The following is a 26,231-nucleotide window of genomic DNA, read 5'->3' on the forward strand; positions in this document are numbered from 1 at the left end:
CTGAGCGGCCATGTTGGAGCTGGACTCTCTCACCTCCAGAACCCGTCCAGAACCCGTCCGTCTCAGTTATTTAGCTCCGCTTTATGGTTATCTTACCTTTCTGTGTATTTCCAATTACATTAGGGCCGTTATAAATAGAAAAAAAAGTAAATTTCACCCAAAAAAAATCTCAGAGATTAAGCTAAAAAAAAATTATTCTGGAAAAAACCCTAACATTTTAAATTATTTTCAACAAAATTTCCGAGATTAATCTAAACATTTTCTTTTGAAAGTTATGGTCCATATTTAGCTCCATAGAAATATACCCGTTTTCTGTTTTTTTTTACCCTGAACGTCGTCGAACATCTGGACCCTCCGATGGTTTAGTTTGTAGAGAAAACACGAGATAAACATTCAAAAATCACATTTTTTTAATCTTTACAACAAAACATTAAAGTTATGTGAAAGCATCACTTGACAAAACGGCACCAAACATCACCATCCATGTCAGTAATTAGAGTAAAACTGAAAAGTGACCAGCCCGCTGCTGCCCCCTGCTGGAGAGGAGCCGCAGCAGCAGCCTGACTAAAACCAGTAAAATGTGTTTATTATAAGAAAATAGTGGCGGCCATTTTCCTCTGAGCTATGAAAACCAACCAGGAATATGTACAGCAGCTGATTATCAAAAACACACAACACAGTAGTGCATCCGTTTATAAAGGATTGGATCCACGGCGGGAATTCAGGTGGAAATACAAAAACACACAGTGAATGTGACATCTACAGTGAACCTGCGGGTTCAAAGGTCACCACAGGCCCAGAGGACATGCAGGAGCGTGCACAGCGAGTTCTGATCTGCATCTGGAGTCTCCGCTTTAGAGGCTTCCTGACAGGCGCTGGGGGGAGGGCGGTATTGCTGTCGGGTCTTTAGGGAACCAGGAGGAACCAGGTGGAACCCAGAGGAACCCAGAGGAATCAGGAGGAACAAGGAGGAACCAGGAAGAACCCAGAGGAACAAGGAGGAATCAGGAGGAACAAGGAGGAACCAGGAAGAACCCAGAGGAACAAGGAGGAATCAGGAGGAACAAGGAGGAACCAGGAGGAACCCAGAGGAACAAGGAGGAATCAGGAGGAACCAGGAGGAACCAGGAGGAACCAGGAAGAACCCAGAGGAATTAGGTGGAACCCAGAGGAATCAGGAGGAACCCAGAGAAACCAGGAGGTACCAAGAGGAACCCAGAGGAATCAGCAGGAACCAGGAGGAACCAGGAGGAATCAGGAGGAACCAGGAGGAACCAGGTGGAACCAGGTGGAACCTGGAGGAACCAGGAGGAACCAGGAGGAACCAGGAAGAACAAGGAGGAACCAGGAAGAACCCAAAGGAACAAGGAGGAACCAGGAGGAACCTGGAGGAACCAGGAGGAATCAGGAGGAACCAGGAGGAACCAGGAGGAATCAGGAGGAACCAGGAGGAACCAGGTGGAACCAGGTGGAACCTGGAGGAACCAGTAGGTCATCGTAGGCTCATGTCTAGAGGTCGCGCTGTGACCCAGTGGAGCAGGAAGAGTGGAATCAGAACCAGGATCCATCATGGCAGTGAGCTGCTGCTGTTGGATCACCTGGCAGGTAAGAAGCTCATCATGCTGGAGAAGCAACACACCTCCAGACTGACCCAACCTCACTGACCACCATGGTCACATTCAGTATGAGTCCTCCAAACCGGGCCGGTTCCTCTCGCTCAGTCCAGACGATTGGACTGGATCGTGTTTGGAAGAACCTGGAGCTTCCAGCTGCTCTGCTGCCTCACAGCAACATCTGGGTTGTGGGTTCAGTTCCCAGCTGGGTTCACTGATCTCCTACCAGTTTTAGATGATTTCCAGTGTTAATCATCTCCTCCCGTCTCATGGTCTTTCATGCTATGTCTAGAATGGCCACCAGAGGGCATAAGCGTGCAGAGCGCCGCAGCGTCCAACATTCAGGACAAAGAGGGTCAGCAGATCCAGAGGAGACCTCCCTGACCAGGTTTATGGTCTTTGAAAAGAGACCGAACATCACTGAACTAGCTTAGTTGGTCAAAGTGCATAACTAGTGATCCCAGATTCCCAACTTGCTGCATTACAATCACCAAACTTACGACTGTTTTATTAAAGTAAGAATAAAAAAAACAAATGAACTGGCCAACTCAAGATTCTAGGTACAGTTTCAGGACTTCGTTGAGGTGTTAGCAGCTAACATTAATGGAAGCTAACTGCAACGCTGTTAGCAGCCGACTGTAACTTTGGTGATTTAAATCTGTTAGCAGCTAACTTGTTAATCGGTATTCTCACAGTGGTTGAAAATGATGGCTAGTGTTGGAGGTTTCTTCACCGAGTCGTGACCATCAACTCAACAGGCCAACTAAGGAACTATTTCCCTTCTTACTTCAAAATAAGAGTTTCAAACATACCATACATGTCAAGGTTCACATCTGGGGTTGATCAAAATATGAAATAGCTTAGAGTTGTTACCAGTCCCATTTTGACAGGAGACGGGAGGTTTCATGGTACTCTGGTGATGATGATGCCCTCTGGTGGCCACTGTGTATGAACACAGCTGATCATTTCTGTGTTCATACCAGAACATTCCCTCTGGAGGCGGATCTGGTTTTAGCTGTATATTTATCAGCAATAAATTCATCAAGATTTCTTTAAATCACTGAAATGAGAGGTCTTCACCGCTCTGATGGTTGGAAAACTTTTCACAGTTTTGGTTTCTTATCAGAAATGAACAAATATTTTCATATAAATTTTAAACATATTAATAATTTAAGGTACATTATTCAGAAATTTAAATATTTCCAGGTTAACACTAATAATCCTAAGTGACAGTAACTGAATTAACAGAAAAAAGGATGACATCTAGTGGTGGTTATTAGAACTGCACAGGCCAGATCAATGAACTGATCAGAGATCAGATCATTGATCCGGTTTAAAAACCAAATTAAACCAGATCTGATTTAACTTGTCTGTAAATTTCATCTGTAAAATCTTAACAATGACAGAGTTTCTCCGTCCACGCCAAGGGGCGGGGACTATCTCTGTGGCCAATGGAGTCATGAGCTTCAACAGCCGAGTCTGACCAATCAGAGAGCAGGATTCTCTGACTTCGTAAACAAAGTGTGAGCAGATGTTCAGAGTTGTGTAGTTAATACTTAAACAACCTTAAATAAAGCAGAAATGTTGGATTCTCCTGTTAAATCTCATAGTGCAGGTCGTTGAGCTCCAGTCTGGTGTAATGGCGCCGGTCGAAGGACTCCATGGCCTTCCGGCCGCCCACCGCCAGCGCCAGCGTCAGCACGGCCAGCGCCAGCACCATGAAGGCCACCACGCCGCCCTTCAGCGCCCCCTGGGCCGCCACCGCTTTCCCCCGGCTGGAGCTGGAGTTCAGGGTGGGGTGGCCTGGTTGGAGGTCGGGCTCTGACTGGACCGGGTCTTTGGGAATGAAGATCAGACTTGGTGGTTGAGCTGTCACTGTGGTGGTTGGCTCAGTGGTGGAGGTATGCTGGGGGTGGTGGTGGTGGTTGGAGGAAGGGTGGTGGTGGTGATGGGGAAGGTGGCTGTAGTTGTTGGAGTTGTAGTGGTTGTACTGGTGGTTGGAGCCATAGTGGTGGTTGGAGCTGAAGTTGTTGTTTCTGGAACACTAGTATGTTTATCTTCGACCTCCTTCCTTCCTGTTTCAGCAGGAAGTGATGTCATGGAGCTGGGAGCTGTTTGGGTAGTGGTGGTGGTGGTGAGGGCTGGATGAGATTTTCCTTTCTTGGTGGTTTTGTTTTGCTTCTTGCTGGTTTTGTTGGGTTTTCTGGTGGTGAAGGTGGGAGAGGGTCCTGTGGTGGTGGTGGTGGTGTTGGTGGTGGGTGGACTACCTGCAGGCTCTGTGGCGATGATGATGATGGGTGGAGAAGGTTCTGGGGTGGAGTGCAGTGCCTGGACGGTGGTTGGTGTGCTGGTTGTGCTGGTGGGCTGGGTGGTGGTTGGTGTAGTTGGTGCTGATGTGGTAGAGGTGGAGGTGCTGGTAGTCTGGAGAGTGGTTGTCATGGGAACAGGTCTCAGTGTGGGTGGATGACTTAAACCTGAGCAAGAGAGAAGAAGGTTGAAGTGTAATGACATTTTGGCCACAAGAGGGCAGCAGAGATATAGAGTCATTTCTGCTGACCTGTCTATGGAAGACCATAACTGCCATGAAAGAAGAAAAAAAGTCCAAAAGCAAGCCTTAATTCTGACATAAAGAGTCATAATTTAAAAAAATGTCAATTTTGACTTTTTTAATCACCATTTTGAGGTAAAAAGTCTTCATTTTGAAAGAAGTTATAGTTTTGAATGTTAATGTCAGAATTCTGAGTTTTAAAGTCAAAATTTTGAGACGGTCATAATTTTGAAAAAATAAAAAAAGAAGTACAATTCTGAGAATTAAATTCAAAAATTTGAATTTAAAAGTCATCATTTTGAGCTTTAAAGTAATAATTAAAAAAAAACAACCAATTTTTACACATAAAGTCATAACTTCACACTTTAAAGTAAATTATGAAATTTAAAGTCATAATTTCAGGAGCAAGCCTCAGAAAATCAACATGACTTTCTCAAAATTATGAGAATTATTCTGAAAATTATTATTTTTATTCTCGTAATGAAGGCTTTAAAGTTGGTGATTCTGACTTTCAGTTGGGCTTTTATGTTTTCTTTCATGGCACAGATGGGCTTCCGTACAGGTGAAACGGAAAAGCAGCAGACCTTTGTAGATGTCGTAGGTGTTGCTGCCCTCGGCGGCTTTCATCAGAGGACAGTCCGACTCGGTGGGACAGTGGAACAGCAGGCAGTTGTCTTCGCCGGCGTGTTTGTTGGCTTTGAACACGGCCATGTTGCACCGAGCGCCTTCAGAACACAGAGCACAGGTGGCACTTCAGCTCCCGACCACTAGATGGCGGTAACTGTTACACATTGAACCTTTAGCTGATAGTAAACACAGTCAACCTGCTACGCTGCTGGTCCACCAGGCTCAGCCGGGTCATGGTACCAGAACCCTTTCTGGTTCCGGTTGTTGAACTTTTCATGCAGCCAGCGTCGCAGTGAGAACGATCAGAGTTAAATTCTGTTTAAATTCAGTTTATGGTCAAATGGTTAAATGAAAAATCTGCAGATTGGAAATTTTTTTTATCCTTTTAATTATCAGAATAATTGATTACTAAAACAATCGTTAGCTGCAGCCCTGGTTCTGATAAAACCTTACGGTCCAAGTCAGAAGCTCTAGTCACCATCTCTGCTCTGAACAGATTCCTTAAAGGGACAGTGTCATGTAAAATCAACTTTTCATGTTTTCCTTCATCACAAACAAACCTGCAGTGTTGCTTTGACTCTTTAATGCAAATCCTTTAGTCTCCATGGCAACCATTCAGCTGCCCGAAACGCCTGGATGGACCTAGCCCCGCCTTCAAGGCTTAGCTCCTCCCCCACTCAGTTCCTTCAGACTAGCCAGCAGCAATTAGCAAACTGAGCTCATTACAGGAGCTGCTGCTCAGAGCAACGCAGGTAAAAACTTAAAAGGGTTAATAGAGGAGCCATTTTGGAATGACTTCCTGGAGGCGGAGCTTCAGAAAGAGCAGGAGCTTCTTAAAGAGACAGAGACCCAATGTCAAGAGGTTAAATCAGGAAATAAACTTTCTTTTAATTTTCCAACAGCTGAAGGTAACCAGTTACTGATTAAACTATAAAATGGCTGAAAACAGAGATTACCGCCCCTTTAAATGGGACAGATTTCTGACCAGAACCAGTCCGGATCAGTGGACTGGACCGAACGGCTCGACTTCGGTCCACTTCCAGCATGAAAACACTGATGAAGCAGAGCTGATAACCAGCGGTTCTGATCGGGTCTCACCTGTTCGGACCTCTTCCGAGCAGCAGGCCAGGACGCAGTCCCGCTCCAACCGGACCATCCGGGCCATCATGGCCGCCGAGTCCCGGCTCAGCGCTACCCTGACGTTGATGGCGGCGCCCTGATGCTGCCGGGAGAAACACGTCTCTGGTTCCAGAGCTGCAGCAGGAAGTGACATCAGCAGCATCACGACGAGCAGCCCGGGCAAAGGTCGGAGGTCGGCCGGGGGAGTCATGGCTGTGGCGTGTCGGCTGGGATCACAAAGGTCTCCAAACGGATCCAGTGGAGGTTCTGGAGAGGAAGAACAGAACGCAGTGAGTTCCTCTGGCGGTTCTGGAACCGACAGAAAACATCCTCCAGCAGCTGCAGCTCCTTCCTCTGCGCTCAGATGATGTTCAAACGCTCGGCGTCCCAGATCTGTCCCCTCCTCTGCTCGGCGCCACAAAGAGAGTTAAATCGGACCCGGACACAGGAGGAAAATAGAAATCTAAAAATGGATCTGCTCCTGAAGGAGGAGGATCCATTTTTAGACTCCTTCATCGAGGTCAGGAAACAAACGAGGCTGAGAACCACAAAAACACACCTGAGAGGAAGAACGGATCAGAACCGGGCCGGAGTCAGAGTTCTGCTCGAAAAAGACGAGTCGTGTTCTGGGTCAGCCAGAACACAGAGACCAAAACAGAACCCACACAGAACCTAACAGGACTGGACAGAAACAGATAGAAAAACCCAGTAGAACCAGAACCAGAACTCACCGCCTCTTCAGAACCTCAGGAGTTGTGTGGGTCCAGAGTCCGGTCAGCAGAACTTTGACCCGTTAGCAACACGGTTCCTCTTATCAGAACTTCTCAGCAGCTGATAACATCTGGACCTCCATAGTCCAAGATGACATCAGCAGAACCGCCCCATCCAGAACCTGTTGGGTTCTAAGATTAACCAGTTCTGATCCGATCACACTCTGGGCTTTATCAGCTCTAACTTCACCAGAAGAGCAGGTGACGGTTCCGGTTCTGTATTCTCAAAGGTTCTACACAAACCAACTGATACCCAGAACCATCAGCAGTAGAGGTTCTGGTTCTGGTCGCTAATGAAACTCAGAATGATGTTTGAACACTGCGAACAGAACCGATACCCGTGTGTTCTGGTTCTGATCCAGTTCCGTGAGGCCTGAAGGCCTTAAACAGCCTTTAGCCCGTCATAATCACACTTTCACGATTTTACTATTAATTTATAAATGTTAGAGTTTGAAACTACATGTTCGCCAGCAAAATATTTAACCTGACTGGTTAAATATTTAGTTTGAAGCTCAAAATTTAGTTCGGAGTAAAATCTTTAACTCCGAATCTGCTAAAAAAAAATCTGCTAAAAGAAAATATATATATAATAATAAAAAAAATCACTTGCCGACAACCAGAAATAGACTACCAAAATAAAAGCTGAATCTTCCGAAACGTCTGAATTTAAATCGCTTAATGTCGCCTCTTTACCATCTTTCTTGAACATTAATGCTTAACAGTGATTTTTGAGAATAGGGACAAACTGGTCCTACGCATAAAGCATGAACTTTTAATAAAATATACACAAAATGTAATTTTTTCAAATATCTGACTGAACTAACAATGTATATTGGTCTTTTTCCAGTCCAATGTTCCGTCGAGCAGACACAACCACGTGCATGTACTAGCAGTTTAGTTATCCGTCTTTACACATCGAGATTCCAGTGTTTCATTGAAACACACAACAGCAGTAATCATGGTGAAGTTAGCAAAGGCAGCAAATCAAGCTCAAAAGAAAAAAGCCCCCCCACCTAAACGGGTAGAGGAAGAAGAGGACTCTAGCGAGGAGGACAGCGAAGAGGAAGAGGCTCCTCCAGCTAAGGTTACAAAGAAAGCACCTCCAGCAAAAACTTCAAAAGCTGTCAAGAATGGTGTGACTGCTAAGAAGGCTGAAAGTGATGAAGACGACGATTCAGAAGAGTCATCCGAGGAAGAGGCGCCACCACCAAAAAAGGCGCCTGCAAAAACTGCACCCGCAAAGGCAAAAACGACAGCTAAGGCAGCTGCAGCCAAAGCCGAGGAGTCAGATGATGATGAAGACGATGACGATGAGTCTGAAGAAGAGGCGCCACCTCCCAAGAAAGCAGCCAAGGCAGCTGCAAAGCCTGCCAAGGGTCCTGCCAAGCCTGCAGTGAAGACTAAACCTGCAAAGGAGTCTTCTGATGAAGAGGATTCTGAGGAGGAGGCTCCGCCCCCTAAAAAGGGTGCTCCTGCTAAGCCTGCAGCAAAGGCACCAATCAAGGCTGCTGCTAAAGAGTCCTCTGATGATGATGAGGAAGATGACGACTCAGAAGAAGAGGCCCCACCACCCAAGAAGACCCAAGCAGCCAAGCAATCAGCAAAACCAGCAGCTAAAGGACAGCCCGCTGAAGAGTCATCTGAGGAAGATGACGAGGAAGATGACTCTGAGGAAGAGATGGATACCACTCCAGCTCCTGCAGCCACAAAGGCAAAGAAAGCTGGCATGGTCAAAGCAAAGGAGGAGTCAGAAGAGGAGGATGATGATGATGATGATGATGACGACGACGATGAAGATGATGAGGAAGATGATGAGGAAGAAGATGAAGCCTCAGTGAAACCTGCAAAGAGAAAAGCGGAAGGCAAGAAAGAGACACCACCTGCTAAGAAAGTAAAGTCAGATGGTGAAGGGCTCAGTTTATTTGTTGGAAATTTGAACTGCAACAAAGATTTTGAAGAGATCAAAGATGGGCTGAGAAAGTTCTTCTCAAAAAACGACATTGAGGCCACTGATGTTCGCCTTGGAATGTCAAAGAGATTTGGCTATGTGGACTTTGCAAATGAGGACGATCTCAACAAAGCGCTGGAGCTCAACGGCAAGAAATTCATGGGTCAGGAGGTGAAGCTGGATAAAGCTCGCAACAAAGAGAGCTCACAAGAGGGCAAGAAAGAGAGAGATGCTCGGACACTGTTTGTAAAAAACCTTCCTTACTCTGCAACAATCGATGACCTGAAAGAGGTGTTTGAAAGTGCGGTTGACGTTCGGTTACCACAAGGCCAAACTGGTTCAAACAGAGGCATTGCCTACATTGAGTTCAAAACTGAGGCTGAAGCAGAGAAGATGCTGGAGGAAGCGCAGGGAGCTGAGCTGCAGGGGAGATCCATCATTGTTGACTATGTTGGAGACAAGAGCCAAAAAGGAGGAAGGGCATCTGCAGGTGGCGCTGCCAGCAAAACATTGGTGGTGAATAATCTCTCCTTCAGTGCCACAGAGGAAGTGCTGCAATCCACTTTTGAGAAAGCTGTCTCTGTAAGGATTCCTCAAAGAGACGGACGGCCTAAAGGCTTTGCTTTTGTAGAATTTGAAAACGCAGAGGAGGCCAAGGAAGCTTTGGAAAACCTCAACCACACAGAAATAGAAGGTCGCTCCGTCCGACTGGAGTTCAGCCAGAGCAGCGGTGGAAGAGATGGAGGTCGAGGAAACTCGGGTCCAACAAAAACTCTTTTTGTCAAGGGTCTTTCCGAAGACACAACAGATCAGTCTCTTAAGGACTCCTTTGAAGGGTCTGTGGCAGCCAGAATAGTTACAGACAGAGACACCGGCGCATCAAAAGGTTTTGGTTTCGTGGACTTTGATAATGAGAGTGATTGCAAGGCAGCAAAGGAGGCCATGGAGGATGGTGAAATAGACGGCAGCAAAGTGACTCTGGACTACGCCAAGCCAAAGGGTGATGGTGGCTTCCGTGGAGGCAGAGGTGGCGGCGGCGGCGGAGGACGAGGAGGTTTCCGTGGAGGCCGTGGTGGGTTCGGCGGGTTTGGTGGGTTCGGCGGTCGTGGTGGCGGCAGAGGAGGAGGAGGAAGGGGTGGACGCGGTGGACGTGGAGGCTTTGGAGGTGGAAGAGGAGGCGGCGGATTTGGAGCAAAACCCCAGGGGAAGAAAATCAAGTTTGATGACTAAATCTTTGGTCTATTTTTTATGTTTTTCAATGGACTCTGGCTTCATCGGTTTTCAGAGCCTTTGGACATTCCAGAAAACGTCATAGTTATATTTAACTGTAAAGGGGCATTTTAAGCCCTTTCTAGACCTCCCTCACCTACTCTACCCTCCTGTGCCAGAATGGTACTTCAGACCTTTTCAGCTTATGTGCTACATGTGAGAACTGAATGTCCCAAATGCAGACCTGCACCTCTTTTCCTCCTAAGGTTTTTCAGAAGGAGTAATATGAAATATCTGAAAAGCAAGTTTGTGTAACAAAAAGCTTGTTTTGTCAGATATATTGTGTAAATTTAAACAGTTTGTATGTTTTCATTTTACCTTTTTGTAAAAAAAGAATTTACACTTGTATCCGTTTTTATTTTGTTTTAGTTTTCATTAGTTAAGTTTTACTGTGAAATGATTTGTATTTTCATGGTTTGCTGAGTATCTGTCACGGTTCTTTGATGGGGATAAGTAGGTTGCGGATGCAAGGCCACTGTGTAACAAAACATGTATTGATTAATTTTTTTCTCCATCTCAAGATTTTCACTTGAAATAAAACCTCATAGGGCAAAAAAAAACAAAATAAAAAAAAAAACTAACAATGTATATTTTCCAGGTATTTGCTGAATATTATTTTATTTTAAACATTGTAGTCGGTGGATGGTGCCTGTAAAATCCCTCGTCCAGGAGCAGAACTCAATACATTATAATAGTTTAAAACAATTAAAGAAATATTACAATTACATATTATTACCATTAAGTATAAGCAGTCATATAAATAATTATAAAAGTAGCAATAAATTGAATTAAAAATCATTTTAATATATTTTCCAACTCCATTGAAATGTCCCTAGTTTTTGTCAACACCGTCAGAAATGAAAAGAATGTAAAAAAAATCAGGCATTATTGGGGCACCAGAACTTCTGAGGACCCCATGACCACTTCCTGTTTCTTCCTTTGCTAACAGGGCTAGTTAGCTCCGGTTAGCTTATGTTATTCTTTAGTTTTTTCTTCTTTTTATTCCCAAGTTGTTCATCACAACCATGACGTGTCAACACCATAACTGACAATTTACACAACTTTGATGAAATTTGTGAAATAAAAGCTTAATTTTGGTAAAATGTAAAGATTTCATGGACCTGATGAGCTACAACATGGCCTCCTTCAGAATAACAGCATATAAACTGAGGTAGCTTAGCTTTTCGTCAACTCCATCAGAGTTTTTCTGACTCTTTCAGTGAAATTGTTGTCAAATCTCACTTAAATGTGCAATTAATTCATTTTAATGTATTTTACATAAATTGTATTACTTCACATGTACCAAGTTTTTCATTTTACTCACCAGTTTGTCACCTTCAGCTCTGGGTCAATCCGTCAGATGGACTTTATGGTGTTTTTTGTTTTAAATAATGTTTATTTTGTTTCTTGAGAAGCATTTGTCTGTAAAATGAGTAAAATATCACTAATAGGGTCATTAAAAATTATTTTATATTTATTTTGTCAGATGGTGACAAAGTTCTGGGTCAGGTCCATTAAAAATGTAATTTGTATAAAAATGTTGCAACTGGGAGCCCGTAGCTTAGCATCTTTACATTTCCAAAACATTATTTGTCATATTTGCATAAATAAGGTTGAGAAATAATAAAAAAAAATGGAAAAATTAAAACCCATTTTGTCCCTATTCTCAAGAATCACTGTTAAAACAAAGGATGAGCCGTTTTAAGGTAATACAGACGTTAACCAACAGATCTACAGCAGCAGAGATGAATTCACTTATCGATAACTTCCGGTTATCGATAAGTGAATTAGCATTTTAGCTATTTGGCGCCAAACTAAATATTTAGCTCGATAACTTATTAAACTAAGCTTGATAATTAAATATTCAGTTTGAAACAGCAACATTTATAAATGAATAATTAACATGTTAACAATACCTGTAGTAATACTCAGCTCAGATGTGTGTTGACCTGCAGGCCCCTTTATGGTCCATGGAAAGCCCCTCATGGGGCCCATTTTTATGTGGTACCACACAGAAGTTAAAGATGGGACCCAAACTTACTGCCCATTGGTGGGTTTCATCAAATGCTCTATGGGGTCAATATGGAAGCCGGCCGGTCCCACATGGGGCCCATTTCAGGAGGAATCAGCTTAGTTCTAAGAAAATATGAATATAACAGCTGGAAACATGTCAACAGAAAAAAACCTGATTGGACCCAAACCAGCGTTATTGTTTCCTAAATGGTCCGATTGGTTTCTAGGCCACCCGTATGGTACCCACATAGAACTTAAATATGGGCCCCAAACAGGTTCTGTGTATCTTTACGAGGCTTGACCCCATTTTTCAAACTTACGTAGTGATGGGCCCAATAAGGAGGCTGTGGGTATTAATGTATTCACCTCTTATGGGTCCCACAGTGGCTATGAACTGAACCGAGTCAATCTGTACTTTGGAAATAAAAACCCAGGATCTCTAGCAGTTCCAGACTCTCAGACCTTATGGGTCACACAGTGGCTGAACTGGTTTTACTGGTAACCGGTGTGAAACCAGTTCAGTGAGTGAATCGGTTCTGGATTTCTGCTGTTTATGTTCAGAAAAACTGGATGTTTCCGGATTGTGTAAATACATAACCTTTTTTTAAACATCCCGATCAAGGCGCGTTGACTGATACGTACTGGTTATACTGGTTACACTGGTTATACTGGTTACACTGGTTATACTGGTTACACTGCTGCCGATCAGCAACACAAAGCGGCGGTGTACCTGAGCGGTCAGCGGGGACTCCGTTCAGCTCAGCCCGGCCTCCATCGTCCTCCGGCGGTCAATGTGGGGGCGGATGAGTCGGTGTTTCACTGCAGGCTGGAGGAATCCAGCGGGTCCAGTTCACCAGAACCAGAACCAGTTCGTTCCCAGTTAGCGGCGTCAGCCATCCCAGGACGACATGTCGGGAACCAAAGAAAAGCGGAGCAGCAATGAGGAAAACGCCGGTGGGCTGAGCGGGGATGAAGGACTCAGCAGGAGGAACCAGCGGAGGACAGCAGCAGCAGGTGCCCGCTCAGAGAGCCTGGAAGGCGGCCAGCAGCTGCTCTCTGCCTCCGGATGCTGGTGCGCAGGATCCGCTGCTGCTCTCCTCAGTCTGACCCATTTTAGTCTTTGTCCTCTGGAAGGGGGAGGGAAAAGCCTGCACCCCAGTCTGAGCAAAACAAGCCCCGAAAGCAGCCCGGAAATAACAAACACTCACATGAATTATTACTATAAAGACGCTTTCTGGTCCTCAGCTGCAGAGGACGGAACATTAAACCAGTTTATTAATCAGCTGATCAATAATTAAAGATCTGATGGAGGAAACATCTGAAAGAGAAGATGGTCTCCATGTAGAAACCAGTATCTGCTGTATGGAAGGCCGTTAGAGCATTAAACACCCGCTAAACTGCGGAAACATTGCGTACAGGGCCGGCCCCAGATCCTATGGGGCCTGAAGCAGATCTGATCTGGGCCCCTGCAGAGCATCTGGACAAGAATTACAAATAATCCAAGGCTGTAAATGTTCTAGTGCTTAATATTATGAACATTAAATACGGTCCCCACTCATGTCAACAATAACAGAGATTTAATCCAGGAAAGTTTTGTTAGCTGGAAGCTAGCTGAACATCACTGCTGGTTGTCACTGTTACAGTTACTAGCTTACCAACTAAACATTTAGTTAACAAGCTTTAGCTCCAAAATAAATATTTATGGAACTTGCTGATGAGCAGAGGTGGATTATCAAAATAAAAGCAGGAGTTGATTCAGATTCCTTCGGTGCTAATGAAGTCACTGTCTTTAAACGGTTTTAAGCTGAAATGTTCAAGAGGAAAAGAAACGAAACAGGAGTTTTTAAAGAGTTTAGCAAACCCAGCTTTTATTTTCGTAGTCTACTTCCTGTTATCAGCAAGTGGATTTCTATTCACTTGCCAAACCTAATCGGTGGCTAACTGAACATTTAGTTTGCTAAATAAATAAACTGTTTAAAATTTAAACATTTAGAAATAAACATGATGAAAATATTAACCCTTTTTTTTTTTAGACTAAATCACCCAAAATAGTAAATCTAACTTTAATCACTTCTTGTTTATGAAAATGTTTATCTCTTCATGATGGTCAGACATCGTACGGAAAAACATTAATGACAAAAATGTTTTTTCGTCTTCAGACATGATGGACTGAGACATCTGATTCAAAACAGACCTCGGTCCAAATGAAGACCGGATTCTGTCTCTGCTCCACCAGAACCTGAAACCCAAACAGCTGAGACGTTTGATCTTCACCTTGACCTCTGCAGGGCTTTCAGGTCCAAATGACCCGATTTACGGCCGGTTCTCCTGTCCAATCACAAACTGAGACCAGAGATGGAACATCTGGACCTTTTTATTACAACAGAGAAACAGTAAAAATGTCCACTGGGTCCTGACTGGGTTCTGAACAGGTTCTGCCCTCAGAAACAGAAATTAATCTGCAGCTTCGGTTCCGTTAAACCCGACCAGATGAAGCTCAGAGAAGGTTCTGATCCACACCAGGTGGTTCTGAGTTCATGCAGAACCTTCCTGACGAATCGGACCTCGGCTCACTCCACATCCTCCATCTCCACGTCTCCACGGCAACCAGGCCCCGTCTTCTTCCTCTTCTTTGGAGCAGCTGATGATGATGAAGAGGAGATCTTCTTCTGTGGTTCTGGTTCCACTGAGGACGAAACATTTCAGACTGAAGTTAGACGGACGGTCAGACCCGAGTTCTCCTGCTGGCAGCCAGTCGGGTCAGAACCAGAAGCAGGTTTCACCAACTCAAATCTAAGATCTTTTTAAAACGGTTAAGAATTAAATTTAAGACTTTTATCACCACAGAAATGTACAAAAGAAAATCTCACATTTATACCTATGTGATATTTAAAAGCACTGAAAGCTATTGAGGAAAAGATGGCACCTCTTTGTGATGTAGCTAGTAGCATGTAGCTAGTAGCTAGCTTCATCGTCCAGCTAACCGGCGGTGAAAATGCACTAAAACCACAAGAATGCAAATAAGCTAGCTGGTAGCGATGCTAATCTCCAGCACCTAGAAATTCATTCAGAAATTACTTTTAATTCAGAAACTAATTTTTCTGTTCAAAAATAAAAAATTTTTTTGTGACTGACGAGAGAAAAATGAATAAAACATTTATAAAGAAAAATCTACAAGGTTCCAGATTCCATCAGTTCATATTTAAATCAAATAGGTCTGTGCATAAAATTATGTCACTATTAGGTTAGCTTAGCCATCTGTTTTTATTAAATGATAAAAAAATTTAAGTATTATTCAAAAACATCATTTTACAAAAAAATCTAACAAAATTTTTTGAAGGCTTTTGAATTAATTCAGAAATGCCAGGACTAGGAAATGCAGTTCTCTATATAATCTACTTTTTTGCACCTTTATTAGCTGACTAGCTAGCATTAGCAACTAGTTAGCGGTAGCCTCAACCGGCTCAGTTCACAGTTCGTAAGGAAGACGTCTGCGTGTGTCTCTAGCATTTGCCTGACAGAAAAATAAACAATATTAAATGGTTCTGCTGTGGTCCAATGCAGGCGGAGCGTCGTTTGGACCTTCAGGTGAGTCACAGGTTCTACCTTCCATGGACGACTTCTCCGTCTGCAGGTGCTGCAGCTGCTTCAGCAGCTTCCGCCTCTTCTTCCCAGAGAGCGTGATGTTGGCTCTGGGGCTGGACCTGAGGGACACGCAGGACAGGTGAGAGGAGGACAGGTGAGAGATGGACAGGTGAGAGGAGGACAGGTGAGAGATGGACAGGTGAGTTCTGTCCATCTGCAGCACTGACCGTCTCTTCTTCAGGTGATGGACGGTGATGAGTTCTTGGTCCACTACGGCTCCGATGATCTGGTTCTGCTTCTTCTTCTGCCGGCCCAGAACCCGGCGCCGCTTGAAGAGCTTCTTCCCGAGCTCCTGAAGGAAACCAGGACAGGTCAAAGGTTAGGAGGCTTCAGGAGTATGGAGCAGAGATGACCATCCAGGAGGAGGCGCTGGTCTGTGTCAGAACAGTACTGACCAGGATTATGTTGTCATAGTAACCGATCTAAAACCTGTTTCATGTTGGAGGAAAAGAGTTAACTTTTTAAAAATAACCATAAACGTGTGAAGAAAATGAAGAAAACTGACAGAACTGATCATCTGCCCCTTGTGACGTCATCACAACCAAGTGGACAGGGCAGCTAGCTCTCACGAGGGCAGATATTCCTTAAATCAATAACTGAACCTTTAATTGATAAATAAACCTCACATCCGGTTCTGACCAAATGGGTCTTGAAGGAATCTGACGGACTTTCCAGAAGCATCTGGCCTGTGGCTTTAATGTTCTGTCAGTTTCTGTTGGTTCAGCAAGTGGATCGGAACCGGAACCTTCTGGACCTCTGACTCGCAGCTTTCAGTTCGGCTGACCCGGATCCTGAACCAGAACCCGTCAGAACCGCTAGCTCCGGCTTCTTACCGTCTTGGGTCTGTTTATTTTCCCTCCTGGAGGCGCCATGTTGCTCCTCTTCTCCCACGAGGAACGGAACCGCTTTTCTTCTTCTGCTGTTTCAGCGCCAGACAGCGCAACACCGCCCCCATGTGGCCAAACTCTAGATTAGTCTCTCTCTCTCTCTCTCTCTCCCCCCAGTATCTTGGTTGTTCCTAGAGCTGCACATTTCTGGACTGAGATGTCTGATGTTGTTCCTGGGGTCTGTTGTAGCTCCAGTTTGGGGGTATATATATATATATATATATATATATATATATATATATATATATATATATATATATATATATATATATATTACTGCTGCTAAAATTACTGCTGCTAAGCTTTGACTTTGTAACCTGTAACCTTAAACAAACGGCGCCACATAGTGGACACATAGAGGCACTGCTGTTGTAAAATATTTAATTAAAACCAGATTTAACAGATTTTATAAGAAATAAATGAATAATTAGTTCATACAGATTACAAGACTTACTAGAGAATATCAGATAATTCTATCTAGAATTGATTGAAATGGATTTTTTGAACTAAGTTTTAATTGAACCATGAAATGTTTTAGTTTCTAAACTGAGCTTCTAAAATGAAATCTGTTGGTTAAAGGTGATTGTTCTGTTTTGAAGTTATAAATGTTGTTTTTTGGTACCTATTTAAGAAAAAAGGGAGACAGTCTGTCCTCAAGTTATTTCAGGTACAACGCAGTAAGTTTGTTGTTGTTCGAAACAAAACTTTATTAAACGGTAGAAATGGACACCGTCAGTGTAAATTACTGTTGAAATCTGTCATGCATTGCCGGTAGGTATTAAGTTTGTAACATTGTTTCTGTCTGGCGATGGCGCTGCTCTAATGAGATGTTTTAAGGTAGAGTATGTTTATGTTAATTAGATGCGCAGTTGGTAGCCTAGATGTACGCATGTAGATGTGATGATCGGTAGAAATTGAATGGAGTGTATTTTATGCTGCATATGATCAAATATTTCAGTTTCAGTTCAGATTTCAGTTTTACTCTTTTAATATTCATTAAACCTGCTGACAACAGACATGAAGCTGTTAGAAAGTCTTTGCATCAGAGAAACACCAGCAGTGATGTTTGAAAATGTTGGAGTTTCAGACGTTTACTGGGAAAAGAACAAATAAACAATCTAAGTGTTGGAACCTAAAACCTTCCATCTAATGGGGCTAATTTTCCAGAACTGAACTTGAGGTTCTGATGGACCAGTCAGTGGTTCTGATGGACCAGTCAGTGGTTCTGATGGACCAGTGGTTCTGATGGACCAGTCAGTGGTTCTGATGGACTGGTGGTTCTGATGGACCAGTCAGTGGTTCTGATGGACCAGTCAGAGGTTCTGATGGACCAGTCAGTGGTTCTGATGGACCAGTCAGAGGTTCTGATGGACCAGTCAGAGGTTCTGATGGACCAGTGGTTCTGGTGGACCAGTCAGTGGTTCTGGTGGACCAGTGGTTCTGATGGACCAGTCAGTGGTTCTGGTGGACCAGTGGTTCTGGTGGACCAGTCAGTGGTTCTGATGGACCAGTGGTTCTGATGGACCAGTCAGTGGTTCTGATGGACTGGTGGTTCTGATGGACCAGTCAGTGGTTCTGATGGACCAGTCAGTGGTTCTGATGGACTGGTGGTTCTGATGGACCAGTCAGAGGTTCTGATGGACCAGTGGTTCTGGTGGACCAGTGGTTCTGATGGACTGGTGGTTCTGATGGACCAGTCAGTGGTTCTGATGGACCAGTGGTTCTGGTGGACCAGTCAGTGGTTCTGGTGGACCAGTGGTTCTGATGGACCAGTCAGTGGTTCTGGTGGACCAGTCAGTGGTTCTGATGGACCAGTGGTTCTGATGGACCAGTCAGTGGTTCTGATGGACCAGTGGTTCTGGTGGACCAGTCAGTGGTTCTGGTGGACCAGTGGTTCTGATGGACCAGTCAGTGGTTCTGGTGGACCAGTGGTTCTGGTGGACCAGTCAGTGGTTCTGATGGACCAGTGGTTCTGATGGACCAGTCAGTGGTTCTGATGGACTGGTGGTTCTGATGGACCAGTCAGTGGTTCTGATGGACCAGTCAGTGGTTCTGATGGACTGGTGGTTCTGATGGACCAGTCAGAGGTTCTGATGGACCAGTGGTTCTGGTGGACCAGTGGTTCTGATGGACTGGTGGTTCTGATGGACCAGTCAGTGGTTCTGATGGACCAGTGGTTCTGGTGGACCAGTCAGTGGTTCTGGTGGACCAGTGGTTCTGATGGACCAGTCAGTGGTTCTGGTGGACCAGTCAGTGGTTCTGATGGACCAGTGGTTCTGATGGACCAGTCAGTGGTTCTGATGGACCAGTGGTTCTGGTGGACCAGTCAGTGGTTCTGGTGGACCAGTGGTTCTGATGGACCAGTCAGTGGTTCTGGTGGACCAGTCAGTGGTTCTGATGGACCAGTGGTTCTGATGGACCAGTCAGTGGTTCTGGTGGACCAGTCAGTGGTTCTGGTGGACCAGTCAGTGGTTCTGATGGACCAGTGGTTCTGATGGACCAGTCAGTGGTTCTGATGGACTGGTGGTTCTGATGGACCAGTCAGTGGTTCTGATGGACCAGTGGTTCTGATGGACCAGTCAGTGGTTCTGATGGACTGGTGGTTCTGATGGACCAGTCAGTGGTTCTGATGGACCAGTCAGAGGTTCTGATGGACCAGTGGTTCTGGTGGACCAGTGGTTCTGATGGACTGGTGGTTCTGATGGACCAGTCAGTGGTTCTGATGGACTGGTGGTTCTGATGGACCAGTCAGAGGTTCTGATGGACCAGTCAGAGGTTCTGATGGACCAGTCAGTGGTTCTGGTGGACCAGTGGTTCTGATGGACCAGTCAGAGGTTCTGGTGGACCAGTGGTTCTGATGGACCAGTCAGTGGTTCTGATGGACCAGTGGTTCTGGTGGACCAGTCAGTGGTTCTGGTGGACCAGTCAGTGGTTCTGATGGACCAGTCAGTGGTTCTGGTGGACCAGTCAGTGGTTCTGATGGACCAGTGGTTCTGATGGACCAGTCAGTGGTTCTGATGGACCAGTGGTTCTGGTGGACCAGTCAGTGGTTCTGGTGGACCAGTGGTTCTGATGGACCAGTCAGTGGTTCTGGTGGACCAGTCAGTGGTTCTGATGGACCAGTGGTTCTGATGGACCAGTCAGTGGTTCTGATGGACTGGTGGTTCTGATGGACCAGTCAGTGGTTCTGATGGACCAGTGGTTCTGGTGGACCAGTCAGTGGTTCTGGTGGACCAGTGGTTCTGGTGGACCAGTCAGTGGTTCTGGTGGACCAGTGGTTCTGATGGACCAGTCAGTGGTTCTGGTGGACCAGTGGTTCTGATGGACCAGTGGTTCTGGTGGACCAGTGGTTCTGATGGACCAGTCAGTGGTTCTGATGGACCAGTGGTTCTGATGGACCAGTCGGACTCGGACTCAGATATGACGACATGTTTAATCAGAACAGGCTTCACCAACATGAACATGTGAACTTTGGCCTGGCGAAGCAGAGCGTGGAGAAAACCGACGGTCAGTGAAGGCACCACGAGCAGGAAAACAGCTTCAACACGTTTAAATGAAAGAAAAAGACAAAAAAAGTCGAGTTTTCTTTACTTCAGTCAACAAACAAGTTTATAGATTATAGTCAGATATCTAAAGTGCATTATGGTACAAAAATATAGAAGGTCAGCAGCACCTCGATACGTTTCAAAATAAATACACCAAAATAAATTACTGGAAATAATCAGACATTACTGGAATAAAAAAGGATTCACAAAGATTAAAATCTGTGGCGGCACAGAGCGCCGATAAGGTTTCATTTAAACATAATCTGCTTCTTAATCTCAGATATTTACACAAAATAAATATTTCCTTTCTGCGGTCCGAGCGCTCCGTGACGGGAGAACGAGTCGAGAACATTGAGGGTCCAGGAGGCGAAGCCAAGATTTCTGTCTGCAGACACAGAGAAGAAAAGCTTCAGATTAGAACCTGGAGCCTCAGATTACCACAGATTACCCAACATCAGACGGTTCATTTGACAGATTATCCAACATCAGACGGTTCATTTGTTCCAGCTGTGACGGTTCTGGAGGATATTTTAGATAAAATTCAGCCGATTTTATTAATTTAATCCAGATTATTAATGAAATCAGTTCAGATCAGATTGTGGATTTATGAGGGAACCAGCCAATGGGACCGGACCAGGACAGCGGTTCTGATGCTCCAACCACAGCAGAACCAGAACCATGCGGTCCAAAGCCTCACTGACGGTACCGTCTGGTTCTGGAGACTAAATCCGGTCTCTGGTCTCCATGGAAACCTGATCAGCTCCAGACCGGACCAGAACCGTTTGTACCAGTGAGGTTCTGCAGGTCAGAACCAGAACCCAGCAGTTAAAGCGGGCCGGCAGCCAGAACCCAAACGGATCCGGTACCAGAACCTCTCAGTTACACGGCGGCTGGTTCCTGACGTTTGTCCTGAACCCAGTTGGTTGGAGCTGCTGGTTCTTCCAGTTTTACTCTACAGAATATTTTACTGGAATTTGATGTTTTGATCTTTAATTGTTCAAAACAAACAGATATTCTGGCGCCCGCAGCAGCAGCAGCACCCTATCGGTTCTCTGCCTCGCTGATCGGGTCCGGTGAACGGGTTCCTTCAGCACCGGACCAATTCTGGACCGCTGGAGGAGCCGAACCACGAAGCAGAACGTTCTGCTACGCCTCTATGACCGCCGGTACCGCGGCGACCCAAACCCACTCACCTCCGTCAGAGGCTGACGGCGTCTCACTGCAGCGCCCCCTGCAGGCCCAGCAGAGGCCTCCACTCCAGGTGGAGCCCGCTGCCCGCCTCCTCCTCTGGCCTTCGCCGGACGGCGCGAACCGTCCTCTTCCTCTTCTCCGCCTCCTTCCGGCGGCCGGACTTCCCCTTCCGCTTCCTCTTGCCGGGAACCTTCTCCTTGTAGGACCTATTGGTCTCCTGCGGCAGGTGGGTGCCCTCCTCCTCCTCCTCCGCCTGGAACATGATGGGGAGGTTCTTGGTTCCTCCGGGGGGCTTGGACTGCAGGGTGCTGCCCGTGGTGCTCGGGTTGACCCCCAGGCCCGGTCCGGGCGGCCCGGCGCCGGCGCCGCTGCTGCCCCCGGCGCCGCGGACCGGGAGAATCTCGGCCGTGTGGACCGCGTCCAGGATGCCCTGAAGGAACATGCGCCGCCGGAAATCCTGCAGCATCCGGCTTTTGTCGTGCATGAGCTGAGTGTCGGTCACAGAGCGCCTCCTGGTGGCAGAGAGAGAAACAGCTGAGCCTCGGCCCAGGGGGCAGCACACTAAAAATAACAATAATAACAATAATAACAATAATAATAATAATAATAATAATAATAATAATAATAACAATAATAATAACAATAATAATAATAATAATAACAATAATAATAATAATAACAATAATAATAATAATAATAACAATAATAATAACAATAATAACAATAATAATAATAATAATAATAATAATAACAACAATAATAATAATAATAATAATAACAATAATAACAATAATAATAACAATAATAATAATAATAATAATAATAATAATAACATTTTCCATCTATGAGTAGCAGATTTTTGTGCTGTTTGGAAAGTTAATGAAAAACAGAAATAAATCGGGCTCTTTAGCCGAGGTCCATCTAAATGTCACTATTTATGAATAATTACTGCCATTAATTTAATAATGTTAGAAAGCTGAATATTTAACTCCACATGTAGCTAAATATTGTTGATTGAATCTGTGACTTATAAACAAATGAAAAACATTTTGTCTCTTTTGAAACAAATAAATTAGAAACTAATTACTTGTTTGTAATAATGGTAAGTAGCAGGTTTGATATTTAGCCTGCTAACTTTTAGCTTCAGTGTAAATAATTAGCATGTTTGCTAACTGAATATTTAGTTTTAAACTGTGACATTAATAACCGAGTTAATAAAATGTTGGGTCTGAGCTGCTGGTCCACCAGAACCATCTTTCCAGAAGCCGAACCTCATCAGAACCGCTTTAATCCGCTTCCCGATCCAACAGAATATAAAAGTGACCACAGGAGGGCGCCGTCTGCTCGGACTCTGCCGACCTCTTTGGGTCCACCTGAGGGTCTGAGAGGTTCGGAACCTGCGGGATGGATGCAGCCGAACCGCTGAGGAGGAGCAGCTGCTCTCCGTCAGGTTCGGGAACTTCCTGCTGAGTTCTGATGACTGCGCAGGTTCGGTTCTGATCCAAAGTGCTAACCAGCAATAACCTCCTGGGTTCCGATCCACCTTTCATCCCGCTGAGACCAAACTGATCAGAACTTTGCTCCGGTTCCGGCTCTTGTGAGAGGAAACCGACCCCTGCAGGTTCTGATCCAAATCCCTCCATAACAACATAAGAACTGTCAGGTTCGGTTTAAACCCAAAAGATCAGAACCGGAAAGGTTCGGACCATCTAATCCGAACTGCTGCAAAGCAACTTAAATGTTTTATCTATCAGAACCAGAACCGAACTCTGGTTTCTGTTGAAATAAAACATTCAGAACCTCAGCGGTTCTGCTCGTTCCCGTCCTGATGCCGTGAAGTGGACCTGACCTGGCTGGACCCGGATCACATCCAGAACCGACCCAGAGATAATGTGGGAAAGTTCTGCCGGACCGGCTCGGTTTGCTTTGGTTCCGAGCCGAACTGGTTCTGCTGGCGGTCCAGTTGACCTCGCAGGGACCAGCCGAACATTTAACACTCTGGTACCGAACCGGAGGAGAACTGGACTTACATTCTGCCGCTCAGAGTGTCGACGGGCCGGCCCGCGAACGGAACCGGGGAGCAGAGCAGGAAGACCGCGAAGAACCACCGCTGCAGGAGGCTGCTGGAGAACAACATGGTTCTGGAAGGGAAGAACAGAACACAGGCCGGTCAGAACCCAACCGAACCGAGCCAGAACTCTAACAAACTTTTTAACCCAGGCAGAAATAAACAGAACCGATTCAGAACTCTTTAAACTGGACTCAGCAGAACCAGAGTCAGAAATCTGCAGAACTCTACAGAACTTCACAGAAACTAATCAGAACCGGGTCAGAACTCTACACGGAGCAGAACAACCAGAGCTCAGCAGCAGAACAGTCGGAACCCGGTCCAAACTCTGCTGGGGAGCAGAAAGCGGATCTCAGAGGAAAGCAGAAACCTAGAACTGGGTCTGGTTCCGACAGAACTCCATCAGAACCCAGTCAGAACTCCATCAGAACCCGGTCAGAACTCCATCAGAACCCGGTCAGAACTCCATCAGAACCCGGTCAGAACTCCATCAGAGAGGTTCCACTCACAGGTCCGTCCCCAGGGTCACCGGGTCGTCAACAGGAGGTCCAGTGAGGCTCAGCGTGCCGCAGAGCTGCTGCTGCAGATCCATCTGAGCTGCGGCGCTGCTGCAGCAGCAGAGGAGGAGGAGGAGGAGGAGGAAGAGGAGGAGGAGGAGGAGGAGGAGGAGGAGGAGGAGGAGGAGGAAGAGGAGGAGGAGGAAGGAGGCGCTGCAGCCCAGAGCAGCTGAGATCAGGGGTCAGCGGGGGTCAGGACTCAGCACCTGGAAGGTTCTGCTGGAGGTTTAAACCGGCCAGAACATCTGGACGGCCGACCTTGACCTCCCGGATTGACCTCTGTTGCCATGGTTTCCGCCCTGCTGCTCTGCAGGGCCGGTCTGAACGTTTGTGGGGCCCTGAGCTGCACGTTCCTAAGCTACGCTACGTGTAGCTGCTAGCGTTAGCATCAGTTATCATTAGCTCACATCATTCCAGATTTTAACCTGACAGGAGAAACAAACTAAAAAATTACTTTAGAAATATTTGAAGGTAAAATAAAAACCAAAGTAAATAACTTTGATCTTATTTCTCCATTATTCCTGCAACTTCTATAAATATAGAAATCAACTCCTGTGTGTGTATATCTATCTGTATAGATGCATGTATCCATGTCATCAGGCTGGCTCTGTGCGCCCCCTGCTGGCCTGGAGGGCCTGACCAGCACCTCACACATGCCTCTGGCCGGCTCCGTCTTTAATCCACTGGAGAAATACATCATAAAAACAACAATATTTATAAACCAAAGTGGAGATTTAGGTTGTTAATAAAGTGATAAAACACGATTCAACATGTTTGACCAACTTTACCTTTAATACGCTGAACAGATCAGATCTGAACGTTCGTCATGAGGGCCGAAGTCGTCAACTTACATCGAAAATCAACGAAAAGTTTTTAATTAAATACGATTTTTATATATAAAAATCGTGTTAAATGACAGGCGTCCATTTTGATTATTATCTTTGGCTGAACTGGAGAAACTAAATACATTTTGAATCTTTTCTGAGCAATAAAAACAGGATCTGGTTGTTTATTTGAAACTTCTTCCTGTTTTAGTCCAGCAGTTGAAGCAGATCACCTGGTTACCACGGCGACAGAAAGGAACCAGACATCACGTTGTGTTGCGTTAAACATTTTTTAACCAAATGTTTTAATTTCTCTATGAACCTCCGAATGTTTGATTCCAACAGGAAGCCATGTTTGTTTTGAAGCGATCTGATTGGCTGTTTAGCTCAGCGCTGCGCTGCCCCCTGGGGGTGAGGCAGGGGAAACTGGTCTGGAGTTCCTCAGGGCGCCGTCATCCGTTTAGGTCGCTGTCCTTCGTCGACCCGCTGTGACATCACGGGTCAGCTGACCCGGATCCGGGGAAGAGAACCGGCCCGGTTCTGCTGCAGGTTGGAGTGGAACTGTGGACCGCTGAGATGTTTCTCCATCAGCTGAACAGAACCAGCAGAGGTTCTGGAAGTCCAGCTGAGTCAGACCCGATTATTGGCCCGGACCGGACCGGACCGGACCGCTCTCTGAAACCCGAGCCCCCTGCGCAGCTCCAGGACCCGGTTCGGAGCGGACTCCTCCTGCCTGTGGATCAAACGGACCACCAACACAGCACTGCTCTTACATAAGCTCCACACTGCTGCTGTTGTTCTGCCCGGCCCGGAGAACCGGCCAGAACCACTCCCAACATTAAACCCAGTCCACTCGGAACCGACTCTCTCCAGCTGCTTCATTAGAAGCAGGAAAACCCGATGACATCAGAACCGCCTTTAGGAATATTAAAAGCTAGTGATGCAGATGTGACGGACCGGGACTGGAGTCCAAGTTCTACCAAACGACCCGGTTCTTCTGAACCGATAGAACATCAGAGATGGAGTCCAGAGAAGTTCTGAGCCGGACGGGAAGAACCGGATCTGCACAGTGCTGCACGGCGGTGGCACCATCATGACCCAGACAAACCTGAACACAGCGGTTCTGTTTGAAGAGCGCACAGCGGCACCGAACTGGGCCGGACGGAACCACAACACCAGAACATCCAACAAACTTTATTGATCCCAGCAGGAAACCAAACGTCGTCATAAAGGATCTCCAGTAGCAGTCAGTCTTACACCTGAAGAGGCCTCTGACTGAAGGCTGCTGCTGTATGACGGCCCCATGCTAACATGCTAACATCCACAGCGGCAGGACCTGGATGACATCATCAGTTGCTAGCCAGCTCTGCTAATCCGCCTCCTTTGCTTTTGCCGCTCGCCTCCTCTTGCTGCTGTTTGGGGTCAAAGTTCAGCTAACATTCGAGCTTTTAAGATGCTAATCAGCTGCTGCTGGTTGGAAAACCAATGCTGCTGCCATGGTTACGCGTCATAGCAACCATTTGGATGTAAAAAGTCAGAATGCTTCCAGAACCAGAGAATAAATGATCCAGAACCAGCAGGTCAGAACCAGCACCAATGTTTCTGCA

General features: G+C 45.8%; 3 protein-coding genes and 1 pseudogene across 6 annotated transcripts in view; 1 reads left to right on the plus strand and 3 right to left on the minus strand.

Annotated features, from left to right (window-relative positions):
• Positions 1-396: 396 nt before the first annotated feature.
• mansc1 (MANSC domain containing 1) lies at positions 397-13,308 on the minus strand. Its single transcript, XM_008401666.3, is given in 5 exon segments — positions 397-3,552; positions 3,555-4,087; positions 4,746-4,886; positions 5,887-6,174; positions 12,638-13,308. Coding segments are annotated over 4 exon segments (1,248 nt in total). The 5' UTR covers positions 6,119-6,174; positions 12,638-13,308; the 3' UTR covers positions 397-3,210.
• LOC103459834 (nucleolin pseudogene) lies at positions 7,497-10,441 on the plus strand (annotated as a pseudogene).
• Positions 13,309-14,263: 955 nt separating the features above from the next.
• Positions 14,264-16,524, minus strand: c4h11orf98 (chromosome 4 C11orf98 homolog). The gene is made up of 4 exons (XM_008401665.2): positions 16,386-16,524; positions 15,720-15,844; positions 15,514-15,611; positions 14,264-14,593 (listed from the first exon to the last, which is right to left on the minus strand). Exons 1-4 carry the CDS (start codon positions 16,422-16,424, stop codon positions 14,478-14,480), a joined length of 378 nt encoding a protein of 125 aa, XP_008399887.1. The 5' UTR covers positions 16,425-16,524; the 3' UTR covers positions 14,264-14,477.
• Positions 16,525-20,010: 3,486 nt separating this feature from the next.
• Positions 20,011-26,231, minus strand: part of pthlha (parathyroid hormone-like hormone a) — a 67,079-nt gene continuing 60,858 nt past the window's right edge. For 3 of the 4 annotated variants that reach the window (XM_008401661.3, XM_008401657.3, XM_008401660.3), the window contains exons 2-4: positions 23,206-23,316; positions 21,178-21,687; positions 20,011-20,369 (exon numbers count right to left, since the gene is read on the minus strand). In XM_008401661.3, the coding sequence (XP_008399883.2) occupies positions 21,201-21,687; positions 23,206-23,312 (594 nt within the window). In that variant the 5' untranslated portion in view covers positions 23,313-23,316 and the 3' untranslated portion in view covers positions 20,011-20,369; positions 21,178-21,200. Of the gene's footprint in view, positions 20,370-21,177; positions 21,688-23,205; positions 23,317-23,752; positions 23,867-26,231 lie in introns of those variants that run through there. The other variant, XM_008401658.3, reaches the window with a different exon arrangement.

This window comes from Poecilia reticulata, chromosome 23 (assembly GCF_904066995.2).
Source record: "Poecilia reticulata chromosome 23, P_reticulata-male-v2, whole genome shotgun sequence".
NCBI lineage: Eukaryota > Metazoa > Chordata > Actinopteri > Cyprinodontiformes > Poeciliidae > Poecilia > Poecilia reticulata.

Coding starts and splice junctions, on each gene's coding strand:
- c4h11orf98 (XM_008401665.2), bottom strand. CDS start 16,424: ATGGCGCCTCCAGGAGGGAAAATAAACAGACCCAAGACG. Junction 15,845..16,385: donor AAATAAACAGACCCAAGACG/GTAAGAAGCCGG, acceptor GGTTTCCTTCAG/GAGCTCGGGAAGAAGCTCTT. Junction 15,612..15,719: donor CATCACCTGAAGAAGAGACG/GTCAGTGCTGCA, acceptor CGTGTCCCTCAG/GTCCAGCCCCAGAGCCAACA.